Genomic DNA, 27,916 nt, shown 5'->3' on the forward strand with positions numbered 1-27,916 from the left:
AACATGGACATTACATGTCTCTCAGACACACATTGTCCTCCACTGAGACAGGAACAGTCCAACATCTGGATTGCAAACTGCAGTGGATGTAGGAAGGACAGTTGGTGCTGCTGCAGCACAACTCATTTCTCCAAACACAGGAAAAGCTCCAACAGAGAGGAGAAAGGAAATCCCTCAGTAACAACCTGAAGAAACTCACTGAAGCCTAAAAGGACATCAGGAAACTAAGGAAACATTTCTGGAAGCTCAACCTGATTTAATAATCAGCATTAAAATCCAATCAATCTAAACTCTGATCAACACCTGGATACCTGCTCCATCCACACTCCCACACACAGATGAAGGAATGAAACACTAAACAACCTGCTGCTGAAAACCTGCTGTGGCCTCACTGGAATATCCAGAAATACAAACATTAAAAAGGAGAAGCTGCATCACATTCAACAAAGAGTTCAACAAGAACCAAACATTTGATCTCTGAGCTCAGACTCACAAACCAGGGAGAGGCTTCCATCATCACACACCTCTGACAAACACCTCCAACCTTTCAGCACTTCCTCTACCAACCAGCACCACCAGGTGGCGCTAGACACACTTGTGAGTTTAGTTCAAAATCTTGATTTCTCTCTCTGAACTTTTAAACATCCATCTGACCAACATGGAGTTACTTTTCTTCACATCTTTGCTCCTTGGGGCTGATTGGTCTGGAGCTCCATCAAATATTGTTTTAAAGTCCTTTCTGTCATCAGTAGATCATCATGGAAATCTAACTGAACTTCACTTTTATTCATTTAGTCAGAGTCCCTATTAAACTCTATTAAATCCATCCCACTCTTTCATTTTCCTTGTGAGCCGTTCTTAGTCAGGAGAAAATTCCAGAAAACTGGGTAATGATCTCTGCCTCCAGATGAGGCGTCTAAATATTTAATGATCAAACTAAATATTTCTCTTCAAACTAAATGTTTCCCATCAGACTAAAGACGTTTCTCCTCTTCCTCCTCTATCAGACCTTCTCTGCTCCTGCAGCAGGTTCCTCCATACCTGAGAGCTTCCAGTCTCCAGTCTGGATCCTTCAGTCCAGCCGACAGCAGCTTCACTCCTGAGTCTCCTGGATGATTGTAGCTCAGGTCCAACTCTTTCAGATGGGAGGGGTTAAAGGTCAGAGCTGAGGCCAGAGAAGCACAGCCTTCCTCTGAGACCAAACAGCCTGATAAGCTGCAGACACACAATTCATCACATGATGAGAACATTGAGGTAGAGCCCAAGGTCTGAACTGGACATTTATAGGAGAGGAAAAAAGTCAAGAAACTGGAGCTTAACCTATTAATATGAAATATTAATGAAACTATTTCCTTTTGTAGATAATAAAAATCAACATTTCCCCATCGATGGTTGAGAAAGTCTGGCAACTGCTGGTCGGAAAGATCTGCAATAATCTCCTTTGTTCTGTAAATAATCCAGAGTTACACCATCAGTGGAAGCCTGACCTCCACTTTTCTTAATAACTTTCTTTTTGGTACTTTCAGCCTGTAGGAAATGAAAGTTAGCCATTATTATGTGTTGAGATTTAGCAGGTTAATCATGTCACAGTCAGACATTATTATTATAACAAATAATAATTTGTTGCGACAGACTGGCGACCTGTCCAGGGTGACACCGCCTCTTGCTCGGAACGTTAGCTGGTGATAGGCACCAGCAACCCTCCCGACCCCACTGAGGGACAAGGGTGTAAAGAAAATGGATGGATGGAAATAACAATTACATCATCTTTGAAAGAAGGTAAAGGACAGAAATCTGGTTTCACCAGGATTGGTCACATTTTACCTGAGAGTCTCCAGGTAGCAGTTTGGACTCTTCAGTCCAGCAGAGAGAAGCTTCACTCCTGAATCCTGCAGGTTGTTGTTACTCAGGTCCAGTTCTCTGAGACTGGAGGACTGGGAGCTGAGAACTGAGGACAGAGCTTCACAGCTTCTCTCTGAGAGGTTACAGCCACTCAGTCTGAGGAGACAGGGAGGAAAATCTGGTATTAAACTATTCATCAGAATTCATGTTTCTCTTTATTGTCAACTATGATCTTTTTAGAAAGGCTGAAGGTTGTGTCTTGTTTTATGTCTTTATGTTGCCTTTTTTTCAGAACTACTTTATTCTGTAGTTGGGCGTCTGGAAGGACTGAACTACAGGCAACAAGAAGACTTACAACACAAGAGAACTATAAAATGTAAGAACTAAATGAATCCAGTGTCAATCCTGAGAATCAAGGCTGGTTGAAGATCAGCATCAGGCTTAGTTTGAGGAAAAACAGCAGCTTGAATCAAAGCAGAGAGAAGAAGAAGGGAGCGGGAGATCGACAGGCGGATCGGCGCAGCGTCTGCCGTAAAGACTGTACCGGTCGGTCCTGGTGAATAGAGAGCTGACTCGAAAAGCGAAGCTCTCAATTTACCGGTCAATCTACGTTCCCACCCTCATCTATGGTCATGAGCTTTGGGTCATGACCGAAAGAATGAGTTCACAGATACAAGCGGCCGAAATGGGTTTCCTCCATAGGGTGGCTGGGCTCTCCCTTAGAGATGGGGTGAGAAGCTCGGTCATCCGGGAGGGACTCAGAGTAGAGCCGCTGCTCCTCCACGTCTAGAGGAGCAAGTTGAGGCTCGGGCATCTAGTAAGGATGCCTCCTGGACGCCTCCCTGGTGAGGTGTTCCAGGCACGTCCCACCAGGAGGAGGCCCCAATGAAGACCCAGGACACGCTGGAGGGACGATGTCTCTCAGCTGGCCTGGGAACGCCTTGGGATTCCTGGAGGAGCTGGAAGAAGTGGCTGGGGAGGGAAGTCTGGGCCTCCCTTCTGAAGCTGCTGCTCCCACAACCCGACCCCGGATAAGCGGAAGAAAATGGATGGATGGACGGATGGATGGATGGATGGATGGATGGATGGATGGATGGATGGATGGATGGATGGATGGATGGATGGATGGGTTAGAGATATCTGTTCTCTAATTTAGTTCTATAATTTCAGTTATGAACAATTAATTGTACAGGACATAAAATGAAAAGTAAACATGAATAAAGAGAGTGGTATTTTATGCGTGGCTGTATATCTGTATATGTCTAAAACTTACAAGTAATTACGTTTTGTCTTCAATTTACGAAACTTTCCTGTTATTTATAATTGTGTACGTCTGTATGGTTAAAAAGTGTTTGAATAAATATAATCTAACTTGTCTGTTTTAAACAATTCCATCTATGTATGTAACTTCCACATTAGTAACTTTGTTATTGATCTACATACATGTGCTATAAGCTATAACTGTAGTAATTTGGGTTTATTTAGGTTTCTATGTTCTGTAAAGTCTCTGTTTCCCGTTTAACCCTTGATTGACTACAGCTGTTCCTTTATCCCCTGATTGTCTCCATGTGGATTTAAACCCTCCTGTGTTCCTTGTTCTTGTCGGCTCGTCCAGCTTGTCTAGTCGTCTTGTCTGCTGTCAGTCTGATTGATTTCCAGTTGCTACCAGAGATTAGCTACTGGCTCTGCTGACTCTGTGCTGCCTGGATTTCTGCATTGTTCATCATTAAATCTCATTTACTCTCCACAACCTGGGTCTACTGCATCTGCCTCGCCACTGAACTACCACTAATCATGACAATAACATCTGATTACTTTTCCCAGGGAACAGAACAAGAGGAACATGGCTGACATGAACGATGAGGAGAACCATCAGAACATCTGGATCTCCTTCACGAGGAAGCAGCTACCAGCAGAGATGGCAGAGCTCCATGGAGGGTTGAGGGAAACAGAATAAAAATAAATGCTCTTGGGTCCCAATGAAGTCTATTTTTTTACACCCACTCCACACATTATTGTACATACTGTTATTTGTTTGGCATCAAGGTCTAAATACAATCCTAGCAAAATGTGAGGAGCCTTAAACAAAGTGAAAATAACTCTATTATGTTATATATGTATTTCACTGATATTTAACATTGCAGATTACCAATGAAGGCATCCAAGAATGAATACATTATTCAGCAAACCAAACATTTTGACATTAGTGTCAGGGTTTCTATTAACAAGAACTGAAAATACAAATAATGTTTGTTCATTTCTACTTTGTACAACAAAGTAGTTGTGCAAACTTAACTTTTCTACATATTGTCATATTGTACAATATGGCATATTGTGAAGGCAAATTTTGATATATGACAATATGGCATAATGTGATGTCATATTCATATTATGAGAATATGACATCTTCAATGTCCAGGAAGACACCCCCCCCCACTACCAGGAGGCATGGGGGGTTAAAGGTCAGAGCTGAGGCCAGAGAAGCACAGCCTTCCTCTGAGACCAAACAGCCTGATAAGCTGCAGACACACAATTCATCACATGATGAGAACATTGAGGTAGAGCCCAAGGTCTGAACTGGACATTTATAGGAGAGGAAAAAAGTCAAGAAACTAGAGCTTAACATGTTAATATGAAATATTAATGAAACTGTATTTCCTTTTGTAGATAATAAAACTAAACATTTTCTGCACGATGTTTCAGACAGTCTGACAGCTGCTGGTTAAAAAGATCTGGACTAATCTCCTTTGTTCAACTAGGATGCAGCAATCTGTCAAGATTTCAGAGTTACACTATCAGTCGATGCCTGACCTCCACTTTTTTTAATAACTCTTTCAGCCTTGAGGAAATGAAAGTTAGCCATTATGTGTTGAGATTTAGCACGTTAACCATGTCATAGAGATTATTATTATAACAAATAATTACATCATCTTTGAAAGCAGGTAAAGGACAGAAATCTGGTTTCACCAGGATTGGTGACATTTTACCTGAGAGTCTCCAGGTTGCAGTTTGGACTCTCCAGTCCAGCAGAGAGAAGCTTCACTCCTGAATCCTGCAGGTTGTTGTTACTCAGGTCCAGTTCTCTGAGACTGGAGGACTGGGAGCTGAGAACTGAGGACAGAGCTTCACAGCTTCTCTCTGAGAGGTTACAGCCACTCAGTCTGAGGAGACAGGGAGGAAAATCTGGTATTAAACTATTCATCAGAATGAATGTTTTTCCTTTATTGTCAACTATGATCTTTTTAGAAAGGCTGAAGGTTGTGTCTTGGTTCATGTCTTTATGTTGCCTTTTTTTCAGAACTAGTTTATTCTATAGTTGGACGTCTGGAAGGACTGAACTACAGGCAGCAAGAAGACTTACAACACAAGAGAACTATAAAATGTAAGAACTAAATGAATCCAGTGTCAATCCTGAGAATCAAGGCTGGTTGAAGATCAGCATCAGGCTTAGTTTGAGGAAAAACAGCAGCTTGAATCAAAGCAGAGATAATCTCAGATTTCATCTTTCTCTATTTTATCTGTTTGGATGGAAAGATAAAAAACTGAGCAGCAATTAAAAAAAGCTGTTCCTTTATACAACAGTCAAATTGGTCGGTGGTAGGATTGTCCTAAAAGTCTTCCAAACAAAAATCCATTCGAGGAAAAACAAAGTATGACACAACTAGTGGTGGAGAAAAAAACGCTCCTAGACAGAAAATCAAAACTTTGCACTGGCCAAACATATCATATTTTAAATGACAGAGTTCCAAAAACGCCCCACCTAACTGACATTAAAGGTGTTTCTCTAAATGGAGACGTCCATTTAGAGAAACAAACTTATTTGAGACTCCAGTTTGTTTGTGCCAAACAAACTGGAGTCTCAGTGAACAAAGTTTCTTTTTTATACTCACTCCACACATTATTGTACATACTGTAGTTTATGTGGCATCAAGGTCTAAATACAATCCTCCCAAAATGTGAGCTTTAGACAAAGTGAAAATACCTCTATATTATTTTATATGTGTATTTCATTGACACTTAACATTGTAGATGACCAATGAAGGCATCCAAGAGTGAATACATTATTCAGCTATCCAAACATTTTGACATTACTGTCAGGGTTTCGGTAACACTTTAGTTGAAACTGTGTGAATAAGACTGACATAACACTGTCATAAACATGACATAACACCTGTCATTAACATCAATAAGTCTTCATAAATATTTATGACTGTTGTCACAAAGTGTCATTCGGTAAATCATGACACTTTTAATACAAAGTTGACATAATTCAAAATGTCTTTGTTATGACAACTTAATATTAACCAAGAAATCATGGTCTGACATAAATTTGTCATAAACGTATTACCGATTAAACTTTAAAAATTTGCTTTATGTTGTAATAATATATCGCTCCACCATGTTGTTTAATTTTAATTGTCTTAATTTAATTGATCCTAAAGTTTTACAGCAAGATGTCTACAAAGCACTTATAAGCTTACCATTTGAAACATTATTTAAGGCTGTTCTAAGTAATGCAATACACCATCTCTACCAGTGAGAGGCAGCAGTGCACGAACAGGCGTGCAGCGTGTCGATGAAGAAGAAATCTTTCATATTGTGAGGCCAGACCTCCTGTTTAAAAAGAAGCCGAAGTTTGTCACCTAATACATATGAGGTATGTGTCTTAACTTTACATTTTCTTTGAGAAATTTTCCTGTTGTTCTCTTTCTCTGTAATGTTATCTATAAGCAGTTCAAGCCAATCCTACCTTGCTGTAAGTTAATGTTAGCTAAAGTTATTAAACTTCATTACTGTAACGTTAGCCCTTAATATTAAAAACATATTATAAAGGCAGGCAAATTGGTTTTATTCCCTCCAATTTTAATCTAGCAAATTAAAAGCTTGTATGTTATTCAAAGTTATCCTTTATGTGCGTTATTTAGCAACTTGGATGATGTGACACAGAGCTTGTGTTCTTTGCTTTGGCAACTTTAGCCACATAAAGACCCATGTTAGCCTAAGGCAGTGGTTCCCAAACTTTTTCTCCAGTGGTTTCCAAACATTTTCTGCCCCCCCTATGGATTACAAATAGCTGTCTGGTTGAACGACGTTTGTGAGGGGTGGGGAAGAGGATTCGTAGAGACTCCCTGTCTCTAAGAATGAGCAGGGTGGGAACCTCTGGCCTAAGGACACATGGTGGGGAGGACAAGGTTGGCTAATGAAGACATGCTACAGGTGTGGAGGATGATAATAAGGACCAGCCACCAGAGAAAGAAGTTCCTGTTTGACCAAAGAGAAAGAAGCAGATGAAATATTCCCGAAGAAAATTAGGTAAGTCGTTTTTGTGTTAATATTTTCACTATGTGAAGTGGGGTGGGACAGCCAGGTAAGTGGGGAATGGGGAGCAGGAATCAACATTCACCAGCTGAGTTAAGTTACGTTTTAGACAACTAAAACTGATGTGAAATCTATTTATTTATCTATAAGCTTCTTGCAAACAACCCTAAGTTAGAGTATCTGGTTAGAAATCATTTAGAATGCTCATTAAGTAAAAAGATACAGTCATTTCCCTAAAACTATACATTAAATGATGCTTTCTAAATAACAGTGGCAGTCTGTCTGAACTTCTGCCAGACAAATATTTGATCAGAATAATTTTGTTCAGCTCCAGTTATTATTTCACTTGTATTAAGAAATAGTTGTATTGCACTTTATAACAACCAGTCATGTTAACTAGGCATTTGTCTGCCAGTCTACCATTCTGACAATGTGCAGCAAGGGACATTATTGAAATGGTATTTAAATAAATGCTGGAATATGATGACATTGTTTTTTGTTTTTGTTCTTTTTTTTAAGTGACCACAATGAATTGAGTCATCACTGACTATGAGGATGTTCAGAAGAGATTCACCAAGTTTGAATTCATGAAAAGGCTTTCGCCATGATTAACTATTGCAAGAACAGCTGAAGAAGAAGATCTCCTGTTTTCAGAGCATTACAGGAAGACTATTACGAAGGAGATGGCTGACATAAAGCAAAAAATGTTACTGTTGAAAGAACCTATTTTCTTAAGTGAAAGAATAAGTAATTCTGTTTTAGTTTTTCAATCAGTATTTCAGAGTAACAGTATACTGACCAGATGTTAAACCCTCTGTTATCTTAGAACAAGTTATCTTTTGTTTTATTCCAATGTACAAAGGGTTTGTTCTACAGCTATAATGGTAGTTATAAGTAGTCCAGTGTGTTTCACTTCATTTGAGGTAAGACGTAATATCAGTAACTCTGTTAGCATTGCATTTGACACTGTAACACTAAATTACATCTTTATAATTGTTGCTTCTAGTTTCAATTTACTTGAGTAATATCAATGACACTTAATGACAGTTTCGTAACTGGTGCTATTTGTTCCACTTTAGTTTATGTAAAAGAAATTGTTAATGAGTCTGTTATTAAATCATGTGACAGTTTAATAAAGTATTACAATGTAGTAATAAATAAAAAAGTAATAAATAAATTAAATCTTTATTGCTTGTCCTACTTGTTTCACTTCATTTCAAGGAGTGGAAATATTAATAATTGTTTTGTTAAAGCTTTTGACAGTATAATAATTAAATCATCATGACTACCATTATGACAAATTTATGTTAGATCATGATTTCTTGGTTAATGTCAAGTTGTCATAACGAAGGTATTTTGAATAATGTCAACTTTGTATTAAACGTGTCATGATTTACTGAAAGACACTTTATGACAACAGTCAAATATTCATAAAGACTTATTGATGTTCATGACAGCTGTTATGTCATGTTTAAAACAGTGTCATGACAGTGTTATTCACCCCCTTCAAATAAAGTGTTACCAGGGTTTCTATTAACAACAACCCAAAATACAAGCAATGTTTGTTCATTTCTACTTTGTGCAACAAAGTAGTTGTGCAAACATTTCTACATATTGTCATATTGTACAATATGATATCATATTGTGATGACAAATTTTGATATGACATCACAGTATGGCATAATATGATGTCATATTCATCACATTATGAGAATATGATATCTTGAATGTCCAGGAAGACACCACAGACCCCCACCGCCAGGAGGCGTCACCTGATACTGACTGAACTGGGTCTGCGGAAACGCGCTCACTCCAGAGTAGAGCCTAGCTGGGCTGTTGAAGTAGAACCAGTGGAAAAGGGGCAAATGTTTCTGGGATGGCCTGTTCCCATCCCAGAAACATTTGCCCCTTTTCCACTAAAACTAAAAGTTTCCCGTCAGACTAAAGATGTTTCTCCTCTTCCTCCTCCATCAGACCTTCTCTGCTCCTGCAGCAGGTTCCTCCATACCTGAGAGCTTCCAGTCTCCAGTCTGGGTCCTTCAGTCCAGCCGACAGCAGCTTCACTCCTGAGTCTCCTGGATGATTGTAGCTCAGGTCCAACTCTTTCAGATGGGAGGGGTTAAAGGTCAGAGCTGAGGCCAGAGAAGCACAGCCTTCCTCTGAGACCAAACAGCCTGATAAGCTGCAGACACACAATTCATCACATGATGAGAAGATGAGAGCATTGAGGTAGAGCCCAAGGTCTGAACTGGACATTTATAGGAGAGGAAAAAAGTCAATAAATTAACCTGTCAATAAGATGAAATAGTAATAACACTCTCATGTAGTTCTGTGTGTAATAAAAATCAACATTTGTCACATGTAGAACGGATCAGAATAGAAACATCCTTCATTGATCCACAGCAGGGAGTTCAGGTTTACCAGCAACAAGTTTAAATGGAAGAATCAGATATTCAAGAAAAGGTAAAAATAAATAATAATAGGAGACTGTGGAGTAATGACACATTTACAACAGAGGAATAATAATGCTGTACATTTAATAAAAACAGCATCATCAGCTGCGAAGGAATGTGCAGCTTAGTAGGGCAATTTATAATCATCTATAACACGTTTCAAACTCAAGGCCCGCGGGCCACATATGGCCTGTCATGTCATTTTATGTGGCCTGCCCAGCATTTTATAGGCCCATGATTGACTTAAAATAGGATTTGAGGACGAATTGACTACAAACTACATCTCCCACAATGCATTCTGATTGTTACCAGCCAACATTACGGCTTCTCGCCACTAGAGAGCAGCAGAGTCACCTCAAGCTGCTTGTTGATTTTCCCAGCGAATAAAACTGAGACATGGACAAGCTAACATCAAATGTCCAAGAAAAGAAAAATCGATTTACAAGTAAGACTGTGAATGAAGATGTGTGTGAGTTGATGTCAGGACGGCAGGTCGCACTAGACTTTTTTTGTTATCTGTTATCTTGACCGACAACATTAAAAAAAATCGGTCATGTACTTTTTTTATCCATGAAATTACAATCATATTAACATCGGCTATTTAGCCGCATTTTTTGCGACTTAGTTAATATTCACCATGAATCCAGATCCCATCACAGATTAAACAGATAAATGTATCTACATTTTTCTCCGTAGTGACAAAAACCACTGACTGTGGCTTCAATAACTTAATAAATTAAATTAAGCGACTTCACTTCAGTTAGCATCACTAGTCTGAACGCACTTCCTCCTGGTCCATATCTGCAGAAAAATTTGCTCTAATTCATCAGTCAGTTGGATCTGTCTGATCCAAACAGATCAATTGAACTCTGAGTGTTTTATCCTGCGCGGTCCGGGCGTGCGCTTTTGCTAGATTTTTTTCCCTTTTTTTTGCGTGGTTTCGCTTCTCCGAAACGGACAGATGTTACTTCTGCAGCTCTTCTGGGTAACGTGCAGCCAGAAGGCTCCATTTGTTAAATCCGCTGGAAGGGCTACTTCCAGTGGGTTTTAATTCTTTGCAGGGGCGGAGCCTCGTCCGCAGTGGTTGCGCAGCGGACTGCGCATGTTACAGTCTAATTAACTTTTGCATCGTCATTTATTTCCTCAAGATAAACTGTCGGCTCCTCAAATGGATTAACACAACGTTGCATTCTCTGTAGTTTTCTCTGGTCTGTAATGGAGACTTGAATTTAACGCGCCATTCCAACCAAAGGTTTTGAATGCACTTCCTAACCAGATGCTCCAAAGCATTATTTAACAATATGAGGTGACATAGGGTGAAAAGCTCGGTCATCCAGGAGGGACTCAGAGTAGAGACCCTTCTAGGACTCTACTGGCTTCTCCACATCGAGAGGAGCCAGTTGAGGAGGCTCAGGCATCTCGTCAGGATGCCTCCTGGATGCCTCCCTGGTGAGGTGTTCCGGGCACGTCCCTCCGGGGAGGAGGCTCCAGGGATGACCCAGGACACGCTAGAGGGACTATGTCTCTCGGGTGGCCAGGGAATGCCTTGGGATCCCCCCGGCAGAGCTGGAATAAGTGGCTGGGGAGAGGGAAGTCTGGGCCTCCCTTCTGAAGCTGCTGCCCCCGCAACCCAACATTGGATAAGCGGCAGAAAATTGATTGATGGATGGAAAGACACCAGGTAACAGCCAGAATGTATATAATTAATGAGTTTGTTGGGAGCTAGGGGTGCACTGATTTATCGGTGCCGATTTCCTTATTTGTAGGAAATCAGTAATCGGCCGATTTTTACATGTGAAGCTGATCTTATCCACCGATGTCATCAACCTTGGCAAAAGTCTAAAAATCAACCACTGTGCTTTTCTTTTCTCCCGAGAGAAAAGTTTGACTGACAAACCGGCCGACCGGCTCATGTCTGCACATTTACAATTAAGAATAGTCACCCCATTGTATGGGCAAAAATCGGAATCGGTAAGTTAGGCTTTTTAAAGGATCAGTAATCAGTGATAGACCAGAAAACTGCAATCGGTGCAGCCCTATTGGGAGCAGTTCTGGTTAGAAAGTCTAACAACTGCTGGGAGGAAGGATCTGCAATAAAGCTCATTTGTGCGCCGAGGAGGCAGCAATCTGTCAAGTATCCAGAGTTACACTATCAATGAAGTCTGACCACTGCCTTTCTAAACACCTCTGTTCTTGGTTCTGTCAGCATGGAGGGAATGAAAACCAGCAACGTTTATGTGTAGAAACTTGTTAGTGACAGGAAGCCACTTGTTGCTCATCCTATCACAGTTCCAGGCTGGAATCCACTGAGTTCCTGAGAGCAAGTGTAATGTTCACATGGTGTTCTGTGTTTTTGTTTGAACTTATTCATGCCACGCCCCTCATTCCCGTTATTCCCCGCACCTGTGTGCTCCCTAATTGTTTCCCTTCTTAAGCCCTTCTCAGTCACTACCAAGTCGCCAGATTATCGAACGCTTCCAGCTAGTAGTTTTCCAGCACTCCTGTCTCGCTCTCATCGTTTCTACCACGCTTTGTTCCACGGATCTACCCCTTTGCCTTGCCCTTGTCGGACTGTTGCTAGTTGCCCTTCGGATCTCGACCCACGCCTGTCTCGCTGACTCTGCTCTCGCCCACTCCCACGGATTCTGCTCTCAGTCCCACTGTGCATGACCCCGGCTCGTCTGACTAAGTATTCGGATCTGGATTTGGCCCTTCTGCTGTTTCACCCAGTAGTGCGCTGCCAGTATCAGCGCTTCCCCTCTCGAGGCGCTTCCTCCGGCGCTCTGCGTCAGCACAGCATCTGCTGTCTCCTCGTCCCTCAGCCGATCACCGCGGTGCCGGACCGCCAAGCCAGGTTAGTGTTCCCCTCATACACACTAACAAGATCCCTTCATTGTTATCTCTCCATTCACCGATCTCTCTTCTCCGCCCCCTTCGCAGTGCTGCAGCTGACGATCCTGTGTGTCCGGCTTTAGCTGCTTTTTAATAAATATTTGAGTATTCTGCTCACTCCTGTGTCGTGGCTGAATTTCTGGGTCCCTCTAGTGAACCATTACAGAATAATCTGGCCACTATGGACCCATCGCACGCACAGGAGTGGCGCGCTGTTGTAGAGAAATCCATTACTAAATTGGAGGCTAATGTGCAGGAAATGATGTCTATGCTCTCCAAGTTGACAGGCCCCACAGCGCCCCCCAGTGCTTCGGCTGCCCCACGACAATCTCCTCCTCAGCTGGTGCGATTACCTCTGCCTCAGGAGCCCCGATTGTCCCCTCCTGAGGTTTTTTGTGGTGAGCCTAGCCAATGTCGCCCCTTTATCACCCAGTGTGAGATCCATTTTGAGCTTCAGCCTAGTTCTTTTCCCACCGAGCGAGCTAAAGTCGCTTACATGATTTCTTTACTATCTGGCAAGGCTAAGATTTGGGGTACTGCTGAATGGCAGAAAGACTCGCTCTGGTGTTACAGTTTTACTGATTTCTCCAAGGAACTTATACGTGTTTTTGATCCCTGCCTCCCTGAGAGAGAGGCGGCTCGTGGGCTCTGGAGAATAAAACAGGGCAAGAGACGCATTAATGAATATATCATTGACTTTCATACCCTCTCTGCTGATAGTGACTGGAATGATGAAGCCTTGTGTGATGCCTTTTATCAAGGTCTGTGTGAAAGCATTAAAGATGAACTCTCTACTCGTGACCCCCCTAAGGATTTGGCAGACCTAGAAACCATGGCATCCCGGATTGACCAGCGGATGCATGAAAGAAGGCTGGAGAGGGCTTCTGACCGACTGTACCCATCCCTGGGGGCGTCCTCCAGGCTCACTAGGTCACCTCTGCCCAAACCACCTTCCTCTCCCCTCCAGGACCAACCTGAGCCTATGCAGATTGGCCGCTCCAAGCTGACACCCGAGGAGAGGGAGCGGAGGCTCAAGAAGGGCCTGTGTTTCTATTGTGGCAGTGAAGACCATCAACTCCGCCAATGTCCCTCCAAGAGGTTAGTTCCTTCAGTCTGTAGTGCTCTTCTTAACCAGTACACTACAACCAAATCTTCATTAATGACCATTAAGGCTCAGATTTCTATGCATGGTCGTTCCCACTCCCTAGTGGCTTTTGTTGATTCTGGAGCTGACACTGAATTTATGGATGCTGAGCTAGCCCGCTCACTTCATTTGAAATTAAGAGACAGTACTCGTAAGACTGAGGTCCAGGCTATTGACGGTCATGTTTTACACCAGGTCAAGCTGGAGACAGAGCCCATCTGACTGATCGTGGGTGGGAATCATCAGGAATCCATCTCTTTCCTGATCATGAACTCACCTAACATCCCTGTAATTCTCGGCGCTACCTGGTTGAGACTTCACAACCCACATATTGACTGGGTCCATGGTTTGGTTCTCGGCTGGAGCTCTCACTGCCTTTCCACCTGTCTCCAAGCTGCCAACCATCCTGGGTCTGTTCCCCAGGGGTCCCCAGTTCTGGACCCTGACCTCTCAGGGATCCCTAAGGACTACCATGACCTCAAGGAGGTTTTCAGTAAGCATCGTGCTACTTCCCTGCCACCGCACCGCCCCTATGACTGTGCCATCAACCTGCTACCTGGCACCTGCCCGCCCAAGGGCCGTCTCTATCCACTTTCTGTCCCTGAAGACCAAGTCATGCGTGACTACATTAAGGAGGCCCTCCAAGCAGGAATCATTCGTCCTTCCTCATCTCCTGCTGGCGCAGGATTTTTCTTTGTGGGAAAGAAGGATGGTTCACTTCGCCCCTGCATCGACTACAGAGGACTCAATGACATCACCATTAAGAACCGTTACCCCCTCCCACTCACAAACACTGCATTCGAACGCATCCAGGGCTCTACCATCTTTACTAAATTGGATCTAAGGAATGCATACCATCTGGTGCGTATTCGGGAGGGGGACGAATGGAAGACTGCCTTTAATACCCCTACTGGGCACTATGAATATTTAGTGATGCCATTTGGGTTAACTAATGCACCAGCAGTCTTCCAGGCCCTCGTGAATGATGTTCTTAGGGATATGGTGGGTCTTCATGTTTTTGTCTATCTAGACGACATCTTGGTTTTTTCTAAGGACCTTCCCTCTCACATCAACCATGTTCGTTCTGTGCTTCTCCGTTTACTACAGAATAAACTGTTTGTTAAGCCTGAGAAGTGTGAGTTTCATGTGTCTGAGACTTCATTCTTAGGCTTCCAAGTCTCTCCCAACAAGCTGTCCATGGAGGATCGCAAGGTTTCTGCTGTGTTGAGTTGGCCTACTCCTCAGAACCGTAAGCAGCTCCAGAGGTTCCTGGGTTTTGCCAATTTTTATCGAAGGTTCATTCGCAATTACAGTTCTATTGCCTCGTCCCTTCACGCTCTAACCTCTCCCAAGTCTCATTTTCAGTGGAACCTTAATGCAGACAAGGCTTTTCAAAGACTTAAATACCTGTTCTCTTCCGCACCCATTCTCCATTCTCCCGACCTGAGTAGACAGTTCATTGTGGAGGTCGACGCCTCGGAGTCTGGTGTTGGCGCCATCCTTAGCCAGAGGTATGAGGATGGTAAGTTTCATCCATGCGCCTTCTTTTCTAGAAGTCTCTCCTCTGCTGAGCGCAACTACGACGTGGGGGATCGGGAGCTGCTGGCTGTTAAACTAGCTTTGGAGGAATGGAGACATTGGCTAGAAGGAGCTAAGGAACCCTTCCTTGTGTGGACTGACCACAAGAACCTCCAGTATCTCAAGTCAGCTAAGAGACTCAACACCAGGCAAGCCAGGTGGGCTCTCTTTTTCTCTCGCTTTGTGTTCACTTTGTCCTACAGGCCTGGCTCCAAAAATGGGAAGCCTGATGCGCTGTCCAGGATTCATGAACCCCTGAATGAACCAGTGACTCCTTCTGAAGAATTTATTCTTCCAAGGTCTGCTCGGCTGGCAGTAACCCGTCTAGAGGTCGAGAACAGGGTCAAGGAGGCTAACCAACAGCAACGGGCCCCCCCAGGCTGTCCTCTCCACCGTCTGTTCGTTCCTGACCATCTCATCCCTGAGGTACTCAAGCTCTGCCATGTGTCTAAATTGTTTTGTCACCCTGGTGTAGTCAGAACCCTGAGGGTGGTCCAGTCACGCTTCTGGTGGAGGAACATGGCCAAGGATGTCAAGGAGTTTGTCTCTGCCTGCCGGGTCTGTTCCCAGGCTAAGCCCTCTCGTCGACCCCCAGCAGGTCTTCTTCACCCTCTACCTGTCCCCCACCGGCCTTGGTCACATATCGCTATGGACTTCATTACTGGGTTACCCACCTCCAACAGGTACACAGTCATACTCACGATAGTCGACCGCTTCTCCAAAATGACTCACTTGGTTCCCCTAGTGAAGTTGCCTACCTCCAAGGAGTTGGGTGAGATCCTTACTAGGGAGGTGTTCAGACTTCATGGACTTCCCATGGACATTGTCTCTGACCGTGGTCCTCAGTTCGTCTCTCGTTTTTGGAGGGAGTTTTGTAGACAGCTCGGGATCCAGGTGAGCCTTTCCTCTGGTTTCCACCCGCAGACTGATGGTCAAACCGAGCGTCTCAATCAAGAAGTGGAGATCAAGCTTCGTATGCTCTGCGAACAGGATCCGACCAAGTGGGCACAGAATCTACCTTGGGTGGAGCATGCCATCAATTCTCTTCCCTCCAGTGCCACTGGGTTGTCTCCCTTCCATGCTGTTTATGGTTTTCAGCCACCTATATTTTCCTTGCAGGAACGGTCAGCCATGGTTCCCTCTGCCCATGCCTCAGCCAGGAGGTGCCTCAAGGTATGGAGAAAGGCCCGCAGGGCTCTCTTAACTACATCTGCCGTATATTCCAGGTCAGCCAACCGACACAGGATCCCTGCCCCCGCTTACCTTGTAGGCCAGAGGGTGTGGCTGTCAACCAAGGACCTTCCCCTTCGGGTAGAGAACAAGAAGTTGGCCCCACGTTTCGTTGGTCCGTTTCCCGTCTCCAAGGTGGTGAATCCTGTGGCCGTCCGCCTCCAGCTGCCTCCTTCCCTGAGGGTCCATCCCACCTTCCATGTCTCCCGCATCAAGCCTGTTGCTACCTCCAGATTTATGCCCTCCTCCAAGCCCCCTCCTCCCGCCCGGTTCTTCGCTGGGGGTCCCGTCTACACTGTGAGACGGCTACTCCGGTCCAGAAGGTGGGGCCGTGCCACCCATTACCTGGTGGATTGGGAGGGTTATGGGCCGGAGGAGCGCTCATGGGTTCCGTCCCGCCACATTGTGGACAAAGCCCTTATCAGGACATTCCATCGTGATCACCCTGACCAGCCTGGTGGTCCTTCAGGGGCCGGACCTTGAAGGGGGGGTACTGTAATGTTCACATGGTGTTCTGTGTTTTTGTTTGAACTTATTCATGCCACGCCCCTCATTCCCGTTATTCCCCGCACCTGTGTGCTCCCTGATTGTTTCCCTTCTTAAGCCCTTCTCAGTCACTACCAAGTCGCCAGATTATCGAACGCTTCCAGCTAGTAGTTTTCCAGCACTCCTGTCTCGCTCTCATCGTTTCTACCACGCTTTGTTCCACGGATCTACCCCTTTGCCTTGCCCTTGTCGGACTGTTGCTAGTTGCCCTTCGGATCTCGACCCACGCCTGTCTCGCTGACTCTGCTCTCGCCCACTCCCACGGATTCTGCTCTCAGTCCCACTGTGCATGACCCCGGCTCGTCTGACTAAGTATTCGGATCTGGATTTGGCCCTTCTGCTGTTTCACCCAGTAGTGCGCTGCCAGTATCAGCGCTTCCCCTCTCGAGGCGCTTCCTCCGGCGCTCTGCGTCAGCACAGCATCTGCTGTCTCCTCGTCCCTCAGCCGATCACCGCGGTGCCGGACCGCCAAGCCAGGTTAGTGTTCCCCTCATACACACTAACAAGATCCCTTCATTGTTATCTCTCCATTCACCGATCTCTCTTCTCCGCCCCCTTCGCAGTGCTGCAGCTGACGATCCTGTGTGTCCGGCTTTAGCTGCTTTTTAATAAATATTTGAGTATTCTGCTCACTCCTGTGTCGTGGCTGAATTTCTGGGTCCCTCTAGTGAACCATTACAGCAAGACATTATTTCACAAATGTTTGTAAAAACAGTCTACATGCCTTGGTGCTACTTTCATAAACCTTTGGCCATGGAAGTTACTGGAACACCTGATTCCCATCATTTGGATGGTGGTCAAATACTTTTGTCAATCTCTGCTAGCAGCTGTGGATAGAAATCACCAGGATTGGTGACATTTTACCTGAGAGTCTCCAGGTTGCAGTTTGGACTCTTCAGTCCAGCAGAGAGAAGCTTCACTCCTGAATCCTGCAGGTTGTTGTTACTCAGGTCCAGTTCTCTGAGACTGGAGGACTGGGAGCTGAGAACTGAGGACAGAGCTTCACAGCTTCTCTCTGAGAGGTTACAGCCACTCAGTCTGAGGAGACAGGGAGGAAAATCTGGTATTAAACTATTCATCAGAATTTATGTTCTTTCAAATCAACAATGTTTTTATTGGACAGAGAAGGAACCATCTGATTTTACACAACCTTTGTATTTGTTGTGAACTGGTTAATTCTATAGTTGGGCCTCCAGCCTTAAATGACAGAACTACAGGTAACAAGGAGGTTGGAAAGAGAATTATAAAATTACACAATTAACTATATTAATCCAATTCAATGTTAACATAAAGTGGAGGAGTTTTGCTGCTTGAATATGTAACATTATGTTCAGCTGCTGAAGGAAGTCTGTTTCTTTTTTGCGCATCCCCCCCAGTGGGACACTTTGAAGAGACAAAGCACCAAAATATAAACTGAAACATGAATATTTACCTCATAATTAGCAGATTTCTACCCATCAACAATACCTGCAGTAACAATGTGTGTCCTTACAGAGCTTTGTTGGAGGCTTTAACCACTGGCAGCAGCCTCAGAAGAGCCTCCTCTGAAGCAGAGTATTTCTTCAGGTCAAACACATCCAGATATTTTCCTGATGACACTAAGATGAAGACCAGAGCTGACCACTGAGCAGGAGACAGTTTATCTGTGGAGAGACTTCCTAAACTCAGAGACTGTTGGATCTTCTTCACTAGAGAACGATCATTCAGTTCATTCAGACAGTGGAACAGATTGATGCTTTTCTCTGCAGACACATTCTCACTGATCTTCTTCTTAATGTAATGAACTGTTTCCCACTTGGTCTGTGATCTACTTCCTGTCTGTGTCAGCAGACCTTGTAGGAGTCTCTGATTGGTCTGCAGTGAAAGTCCCAGGAGGAAACGGAGGAACAAGTCCAGGTGTCCATTTGGACTCTGTAAGGCCTGGTCAACAGCTCTCTGATGGAGAGACTTTAGTTCAGGTTCATTAAAAAATGAAAAGTTCTTAGATGATTGAGTTTTTTTCATCAGGTTGACTCCAGAGTTGATGAAGGTCAGATGAACATGAAGAGCAGCCAGAAACTCCTGAACACTCAGATGGACGAAGCAGAACACCTTGTCCTGGTACAGCCCTCTCTCCTCTCTAAAGATCTGTGTGAACACTCCTGAGTACACTGAAGCTGCTCTGATATCGATGCCACACTCTGTCAGGTCTGATCCATAGAAGATCAGGTTTCCTTTCTGCAGCTGATCAAAAGCCAGTTTTCCCAGAGACTTGATCATCTTCCTGCTCTCTGGACTCCAGTGTGGATCTGTTTCAGCTCCTCCATCATACTTGACCTTCTTCACTTTGGTCTGAACCACCAGGAAGTGGATGTACATCTCAGTCAGGGTTCTGGGCAGCTCTCCTCCCTCTCTGGTCTCCAACACATCCTCCAGAACTGTAGCAGTGATCCAGCAGAAGACTGGGATGTGGCACATGATGTGGAGGCTTCGTGACGTCTTCATGTGGGAGATGATCCTGCTGGCCTGCTGCTCATCTCTGAATCTCTTCCTGAAGTACTCCTCCTTCTGGGGGTCATTGAACCCTCTGACCTCTGTCACCATACCAACACACTGAGGAGGGATCTGATTGGCTGCTGCAGGTCGTGTGGTTATCCAGAGGAGAGCAGAGGGAAGCAGTTTCCCCCTGATGAGGTTTGTCAGCAGAACATCCACTGAGCTGGACTCTGTAGCATCAGTCAGGATCTCCTTGTTGTGGAAGTCCAGAGGAAGTCGACTCTCATCCAAGCCATCAAAGATGAACAGAACCTGGAAGTGTTCAAAGCTGCAGATTCCTTTGGTTTCAGTAAAGAAGTGATGAACAAGTTCCACCAAGCTGAACTTTTTCTCTCTCAGCACATTCAGCTCTCTGAAGGTGAATGGAAATATGAAGTGGATGTTCTGGTGGGCTTTGTCTTCAGCCCAGTCCAGAGTGAACTTCTGTGTTAAGACTGTTTTCCCAATGCCAGCCACTCCCTTTGTCATCACTGTTCTGATTGGTTGATCTCTTCCAGGTGGGACTTTAAAGATGTCTTCTTGTCTGATTGTTGTTTCTGGTCTGTGTGGTTTCCTGGATGCTGCTTCAATCTGTCTGACCTCATGTTCATCATTGACCTCTCCAGTCCCTCCCTCTGTGATGTAGAGCTCTGTGTAGATCTGGTTCAGAAGGGTTGGACTTCCTGCTTTAGCAATCCCCTCAAACACAGACTGGAACTTCTTCTTCAGACCAGATTTAAGTTGATGTTGACAAACTGCAGCAAGATGTTCTAAAGTAACACACAACTTAAAATCAGAGATGAAACAAAAATACCTTCTGAAGATGATTTAAATAAATGTGATTCCATTTCTTCAGACATCAGTAAATGTGTCATTTATCCATCAGGTCAAATCTTTGTAGAAATCCTCTTACTGCTCTGCAGACGGTCAGCCAGCTCCTCCTGCTTCATCCTCCTCAGGAAGTTCAGTGTGATCTTCATCACTGCCTCTCTGCTGCTCCTCCTCTGCTCTTCATCATCACCTCTCAACACCTCATCATCCTCTCTCTGAGTCTCTGAGCATTCTGGGTAATCTGGACTCATAACCTTTTGGATCTTCTTCAGCTCGTTCTTCACAAAAGTGACAATGTTTTCCTCCAGCAGCTGGAACAGAATAATAGATGAAGGAAACATCAGACTGAAATCATGGAGCCAAACACCAGATGGATGTTGGACAGACTGACAGTCCTCTGGTCTACAAAGTGCAGCATGGAGACGACTGTGAACAGAACCATGGAAAAGTAGTTGTTGTTCATGTACAGACCATAAATATGGAGTCCAGCTGTGTTTGATGCTGCTGGGCAGACGGACCACTGGGAACCTCTGAGCTCTGCTGGTCCACTCTGTGGAGGAACCAGGAACAATCAGGAAGGCAGGAAATATTCATCCAGCAATATTTACTAATAAAATAACTAAGAGTGTCACATTGAAGCAGAAAACAGAGCATCACATGAACACAATACAAAGAAGTTAGAAAGAGGAAGATGAACTACAAGGATGAAGACCAGTAACACCAGAATCACCAGTAGACATTTTAAAAAGTTGGTGCTGAACTTGGACTTCAAACTGTCCACACTGTCAGCAGATCTGATGCTGGTGGAGACAGAGTCCCAGAGCTTGGGGACAGTGGAAGTGAAGGCTCTGTCCACACAGGTCTTCAGGACAGTGTGGGACATCCATCAGGTTCTGATGACTGGATCTGAGGTGATGTGGACATGGAGGAGCTCTGAGATATGTGGGTGTGTCCATGTGGGATCCTCTCCTGGATGTTCTAGAGGATTTAAAATGGATATACACTGTGTACACAATTATTAGGCAAGTTTTAGTTTTAAGGATTCATTTTATTGTTGAACAACTCTGTCAATCCAAAATGTAACAACCTCTCAAACTTGAATGTCTAAGAAAGTAAAAGACATTTCTGGTTTTCTTAGGACAATATCAATGTGGGCAGATTATTGGGAAACTATTAGTGTGCAGAATTTTGGTGAAACTTAATTAAAACTGAAAATGTTCTCATCTGACTTTATTGTCAACTACACTAGTTGATTGTTAATGATCAACTTTTAGTGCAGCAGCAACCAGAGCCTCCAGATTCTGTTCATAGATGTGAACTGTTTTCCTTCACAGTAAATCTCTTAATGGGTTTAAATCTGGTGAGGAATGGGGGCCACTTCATTGTTCTTCATCTTTAAGGCTTTTACTGGCTGCCACATAGTGGAGGACTTTGATGCACGTCATGGAGCATTGTCCTATAAATTATCATCTACTTGAAAGATGCAGCTTTTTCCTTTTTCTTCTAAAAACTGGCAGCAGGTTTGGGAATTGATTCTGAGTCCATCTTCAACCTAAAAGGTCCAACTAGCTAATTTTTAATCTGACCTGCAACAGCAGCAGATGTTGAAACCAGCCTCAGTTTGCCTGCAAGTGGCAGGACTTGTCTGATATTATGTAAGAGCAAAACTAATTATCACTATTTACATGTTTTACTTACTTCTTAACGTGTTGAATATTTTTCTAGAATTACATGATTCTTTATAAAAATATTTACACACAAAAGAAGACTGGAAGCCACTCTCCTTAACATAAATGAAAAGGTTTTGTAGAACAGCTTTGTCATGTTGAGCTTAAATGAATTCAGCTTTGATATCAAAATAAAATGTTTGAGGAAAAATGAAAACCAAACTTGTGTCTTTGCCATCATAGAGCGATGAGCAGCTAGTGGCTGGTTGGATGGTCAGCGCTGAAAGCCAAGTCATCTTTGAGGCGTCCAGCCAACATTTGAGACCAGACCTGCAGCTGTTTGCTACTTTCTACACATTCAAGCTAAAACATCAAGATGAAGCAGCAAAGACTTTGGAGTTTATTCAACGGCAAAACTACTCCATGCTTTTATTTTGAAAACACTTTACAATGAGTAAAATACAATAGGAGATACAAAGCAAGTTATAGTTAACAGTTGACCAATATGGCGACGCGTTATCTTAATATATTTAAAAACGGAATAAGAACTTTTTCATTTTACGTTGACCTTCCTTCTTCAAATTGCCAGTTTCCCAAATGTGTTTCTGTTGGTTTGTGATGAAAAATCAGACAGGATCCAGAAATTGTAGAACTCTGAATTTTTCTCTATGCAGAAAAATTCCTTCAATCTTTACAATCCAGTTCACAGCATAACTCACATTCAAACAACAAGAGGGAGAGTCTTGTTGTTAGTTAGTTATTAATTAATTATTTTATTCATTGATTCTTAATTAGTCTTGTCTCCTACCAGGACTAATTAAGGTGTGGAGAAAACAGTTACATTTCCAGAAAGAAAAAACACATTTGTACTAAATTATATTTTTAAAAATATATTTACAGAAATACAATTAACTCTAACAACTTTAAAACAGAAACAATCTGGGCTCAACAAAATCCAAAAACATCTCCCCTCCCTCTCAAACAATGGATTTTCCCAGTGAGGCTGATTGAAAACACCTGGGGCCTCATGCATAAAGCTGCGTGCGCCATATTTTACGCTCAAGTCGACAGGTATAAAAATGAATTTACATGAATATATGTGTGAACATGTGCGGCAGCCACGCAAACGTTTTCTGTGAACAATATCAAACTACAAAGCGTCAAAACTCACTTAAATACACTGAAATCTGACGACATTCAGTGTTTTTTAGACCAAGAAGCATCAAACCCGATGTTTTTTTTTTCATGGTTTTATTTTTATTGCTTAAAGGTAAACGATTAAACTGAACCTGTACGTATAGCTGCGCAAAGATGTGGAGCGTTTTGGCTCTGATGGAGAACATCCCCAATGGAAGGATTCAGAGGGAGCAATTAATCAGAGATCATATTTCTATTCTGTTGATGATGGTTTATTAGTTCTTAGATTAATCCAGACTGATCATCCTGGAGCTCTGAGAAGAGTTAAAGAAGGAGCCGTGTGGTACTGGTACCGGTGCAACTGCAGTCATCGAGCTGACAGCTTTGTGAAAGCGCCTTTCTGGACAGAAAGCATCTTTATTCTGCAATTGTATAACTTATGCACATGATTCTACTATTTAGAATAAACGTCCAGATTCCCCACACAAAGACTCTCTGACACGCTGTCTGTCATTAAATCCTGGCTGAACACCCTGTTGTTCAAACGGGTATTTTCACTATTTATTTATTTATTTAATTTTATTTCTTTTCTTTAAAAAGTATTATTTTTTATTTTTGTGAGGTGACCTTATGTGTCCTGAAAACACCTTTTAAATAAAATATATAATAATTATTATAAATACTTATACTGCCATGGTTACTTCTTCAGTGGTGGCAGACTTCCAGATATTTATACTATTGTACATATGTATTTATGGGTGGCGACAGGCGGGAAAGCAGCTGCCCTCTATTTCCCGCAAATTTGGATTTATAAAGGAAAGGTGCACGGCTTTATGCATCCGATTTTTTTGTGTGCGCCGCACTTTTCTAAAATTTTCCGTTCACCAAGTTTTAGTGTGAAAACTGCGCAGTCTTTTATGCATGAGGCCCCTGATATTCAGTCTAATGTTCCCATGGCAACAGAACCCAACAGAACTTGGTATCGTCACATGGCCACAATGACAGATAAACAGATCAGTTACAGCAGTTAGAAACAGCTCACCTCTCTGATGGTGGAGATCCAGGAGATTTAAAGGTAATGGGTTCACCCTTTGACATGTCGCTCTTAAAGGACACACAGCTGGGTTCTGGTTCTGGTTCTGGTCTGAGTCTCTGATGGATCCTGACAGAAACATGATGATTAAAACTGAATCTGTTCAGTCTGGATGAAGCAGCAAAGAGGAGCAGCAGCAGCTTCATCACCACGTCTGTTTTGGCCTGATATAGTGAACGCTGTGTGAAAAGGGCTGTGGACAGTTAGAGATGGTGACCTCACCTCTGACCTTTGCTCTGGCTCTCATCTTCCCCACACAGAGTGGTTTTAGAGGGAGGGACTCCCTCCTCTCTGTCCTCACACTGATCCATGCTGCTGAATTCACATCAGCTCACACACACTTTCTAGCTTCACCTGCAGAGGAAACACACATCATTCATCTGCACATCAACTCTGATAATCCTTTACATCATTAGTGCTGGAAAAAGATCAGCTGCTCCTCCTCTGATTGGCTCTTCTTCTCTGCTTCATATCAGTGTCAGGTGAATGCAGTCAGACAGCAGAGAGGCAGAGGAAGCTGCATCAGCTGCTGCACTTCTACTATCAGTCCACTAGATGGAGACATGGAGCAACATTTACATTCACTGATTCAACCTGAACAACAGGAAGGATTTTAGTTCATTATTAATCTCTACTAGTGGATTATCTGCTTTAACTATTAACTATTTAATAATCTGACTGAATCAAAGACATTTTAAGAATAAAGTCATTTCATTTTGAAACGAAACAGAAGTAAATTGTTGTGTTTGAAGTTAATGGTTAAGAACAAAGTTTGATTCCTGGAAATAAAATCATAAATCAGTTTGTTTAGAGAAGAAAATAAAGAAACATCATCTGTTCATCATGTTTTTTCTTATCATTGATCAATAATTTAATAATCCTGTATATTAGCTTTCAAACAGCAGGGAGATGAAACTCTGAGCTGAATTTAGAAGTGAACATTTTCTCCAAACAGCAGAATAAAGTCAAATAGTTTCTGTTCACAAAGTTCAAGTAGGAAACAAATCAAACTTACAGTTTGTTCAAATGATCCAAAGAGTTGAAGAAGAACATCTGAACAACAGACTGAGACCCAACAGAACCACAGCAGTGGTGCCACACCTGAACAGAAAAACTTTAAATATTATGAGGAGAAATTACCTCAAGCTGGTCTGACTGGTCAGACTGTCTAGGAGTCAGGCAGGGCTGCCACCTTTCAGAAATTAAAATAACGGACGCCCACCACAGCATGTGTCGCCCTACTCTTATTGGGTGGGATGGCCACTGCAGTGATAGACAATATTTTATGGCAGTGTTTTTTGTTTTTAAAAAGTGATCCAGAAAGCAATCATTCATACATAGATTACTCCAAAATTTTACTTGACTCAGAGCAGCACACCTTAAACATGTTTAAGCAAGTGTAAAGTGTATTTGGTAAACTACTCAAGTAAACCACTCATAACATCGAATTTAATCAAAATGTGTCCTCAAACATAGCTCCAAAAGTATAAAAGTTGTGTGGAAAAAGTACACAACTTTAGTAAAAGTATTACTAAAATATTTATAGAAATAAGGAGTTAAACTTGGAAGCTGGTTCTAGATCAAATTTACCACAAGGACCAGGATAGTCAGTGTTTTTTAAGGGGACACTTAAAAAAGAATGGAACAAAAACAGAGCAATATTTCATCATTTGATATATCAAGTGAGCCAAAGAGCCACTAACGTCTCCAGAGATTCAGGTTACAGATCTTGATCTAGTAGATGGAAACTATGATCCTATACAGCAGCTAAAACTGTAGTACTATAATTTTTAGTTCACTGTTAAGATGTAAAATTGTGAAGGTTACAAAAAATATCCACCTCTGAATATTAACAAAATACATTTATTTAGCATAATTTCTTCTGTACCCTGTTGGCCCCCATCTAGAACCGCCCCTGGGCTGCAGGTCCTTGTCTGACATTAATATACATTAAATGACTACTGAACACTGAATTAATAAAAAATGTCGACATTTTTTTATAAAACAAACAGAAAGCCCTAACAAACCTTTATAAAGTAGGAAATATTTATATATTTACTGTTAATCTCTTAGTATGATTTGTTCTTTAAATGCTCATTTATAGTATTTCGGCTGATACGACTATACGTTAAATAAGCAAATAATTGATTATTTAATTATTATAATTAAACCATAATAAACCACAATAAGAAACAGCGGCTGCGTAGTGTCCGTCTCTAGGCAACCATTGCAGCGTCGGTCCGTAGAGTTCAGGGCTCCTATTTACATCCGGCCACTACAATTTAGCTGACCTTAATATTTCCTGTGTTTTATTTTGGTCATTATTGATACACTTAGTGTTGATATGTGTGCGAAAGACATGTCTATTGGACATTTACAGAAATACGGAACAAATTGTGTTCTGTATCGGTCCAACACAGGACGCAACATTTAACAGCCAAATCCGGTATTTTAAGGGACGAGTGGCAACCCTATGAGTCAGAGGAAAGTTTATCTGTTGACGTCTGAAGACATAAATCCTCCTCATGACTCCCAGTCCAATCACAAACAATCTACTGCTGTTATTCTGTCGATCCAGGTTCTGTTCAGATCTAATGGAACCAGAACCTGTTTTAACTTTGAACCAACTGAACTAACTGGTGGGGATTTGTCTCCCTCTGCTGGGGAAACTACAACTTGCCTGATGTCTGATTATTAAACTCAGACGAAATGTTATCCAAATATGTCCGTGATGGTCAAAGGTATCAGAACCAGAACCAGTTCTACTGTTTCATTTATCAGGACATGAATAAAGATCATTTGTTCCTCAGCAGCTTTTAAAATGAGTTTAATACAACAGCATCACAGATTTACATTGAATCATTAATTATTGACCAGAATCAGAACCAAGATGCTGAAACAGTGAGTAAAAAACTAAGTCCATCTTTTCTGCTTCCACAGCAGGTCAAAGGTCAGCAGGTCAAAGGTCAGCAGAGAAACTCCTGGCCAGATGGAAATCTGTATTTTAATTATTTTTACGCTTTGACAGTAAATAATTAGTTTCTGGTTTCATGGAACTAAAAACAAAATAAAAACCAAGAAACAATAATCCACTAAAAATATAAACTAACAGAAACTAACCTGAAAAATGAAACACAGGAGGAAACTAAACTGTAGAACTTAACATCACCACAATACTGCTGCTTACTCCACACGTGGTTATAATGTAGATTATTACTATATGAGAGCTGAGTTTCTTTACACTGAAAACTGGGAAATCTTCACTCCTCCCATCCAGTGACATTGAGATGATCTCAATGTAACAAACAGCAGAACTGGATATGAATCAATAGGGATAAATCTATTATCTCCAACTAGTTATGATTTAACTTCAATCAAGATTTTAACCACAAAATCCATCTACTTCCTGGCATTCCTGAACTTTTCTATCCTACAAAACACTTTTATTTGTTTATCATCAAAGCCTCCTGTCTGCAAACTCCATGTTCTGAAGTTAGATCCACATGTGGAAAAGGTTTTCCTGCTCGTAGCTTCAGTCCAGCTCTCCTTCAACACCAAAACACTGAACGGAAGAATCTGGACCATCTGGTTGAGCCGTTGATCAACAGACAACAACACTGGGTGTGTTCGTGGATTCCAGTCTGTTTTGTTAGCTGTCGGCTTTTAGCCG

The 27,916-nt window shown here is 42.6% G+C and overlaps 1 protein-coding gene and 1 pseudogene across 4 annotated transcripts in view; one reads left to right on the forward strand and one right to left on the reverse strand.

Moving 5' to 3' along the window:
- The window catches only part of LOC106913178 (NLR family CARD domain-containing protein 3-like), a 107,438-nt gene extending 82,078 nt beyond the window's left edge, over positions 1-25,360 (reverse strand). The window contains exons 1-11 of one of the 4 annotated variants that reach the window (XM_088011124.1): positions 25,262-25,360; positions 24,469-24,600; positions 24,196-24,315; positions 20,821-20,899; positions 20,432-20,660; positions 18,497-20,288; positions 17,869-18,042; positions 9,170-9,343; positions 4,830-5,003; positions 1,825-1,998; positions 1,042-1,215 (exon numbers count right to left, since the gene is read on the reverse strand). In XM_088011124.1, the coding sequence (XP_087867250.1) occupies positions 1,042-1,215; positions 1,825-1,998; positions 4,830-5,003; positions 9,170-9,343; positions 17,869-18,042; positions 18,497-20,288; positions 20,432-20,660; positions 20,821-20,899; positions 24,196-24,315; positions 24,469-24,557 (3,179 nt within the window). In that variant the 5' untranslated portion in view covers positions 24,558-24,600; positions 25,262-25,360. The remainder of the gene's footprint in view (positions 1-1,041; positions 1,216-1,824; positions 1,999-4,829; positions 5,004-9,169; positions 9,344-17,868; positions 18,043-18,496; positions 20,289-20,431; positions 20,661-20,820; positions 20,900-24,195; positions 24,316-24,468; positions 24,601-25,261) is intronic. The other 3 variants (XM_088011125.1, XM_088011126.1, XM_088011127.1) reach the window with 3 other exon arrangements.
- On the forward strand, positions 15,952-17,081 carry LOC148156183 (uncharacterized; annotated as a pseudogene).
- Positions 25,361-27,916: the final 2,556 nt, after the last annotated feature.

Source organism: Poecilia mexicana, unplaced genomic scaffold (genome assembly GCF_051168715.1).
Source record: "Poecilia mexicana isolate PSO_F unplaced genomic scaffold, ASM5116871v1 scaffold_12, whole genome shotgun sequence".
Taxonomy (NCBI): Eukaryota; Metazoa; Chordata; class Actinopteri; order Cyprinodontiformes; family Poeciliidae; genus Poecilia; species Poecilia mexicana.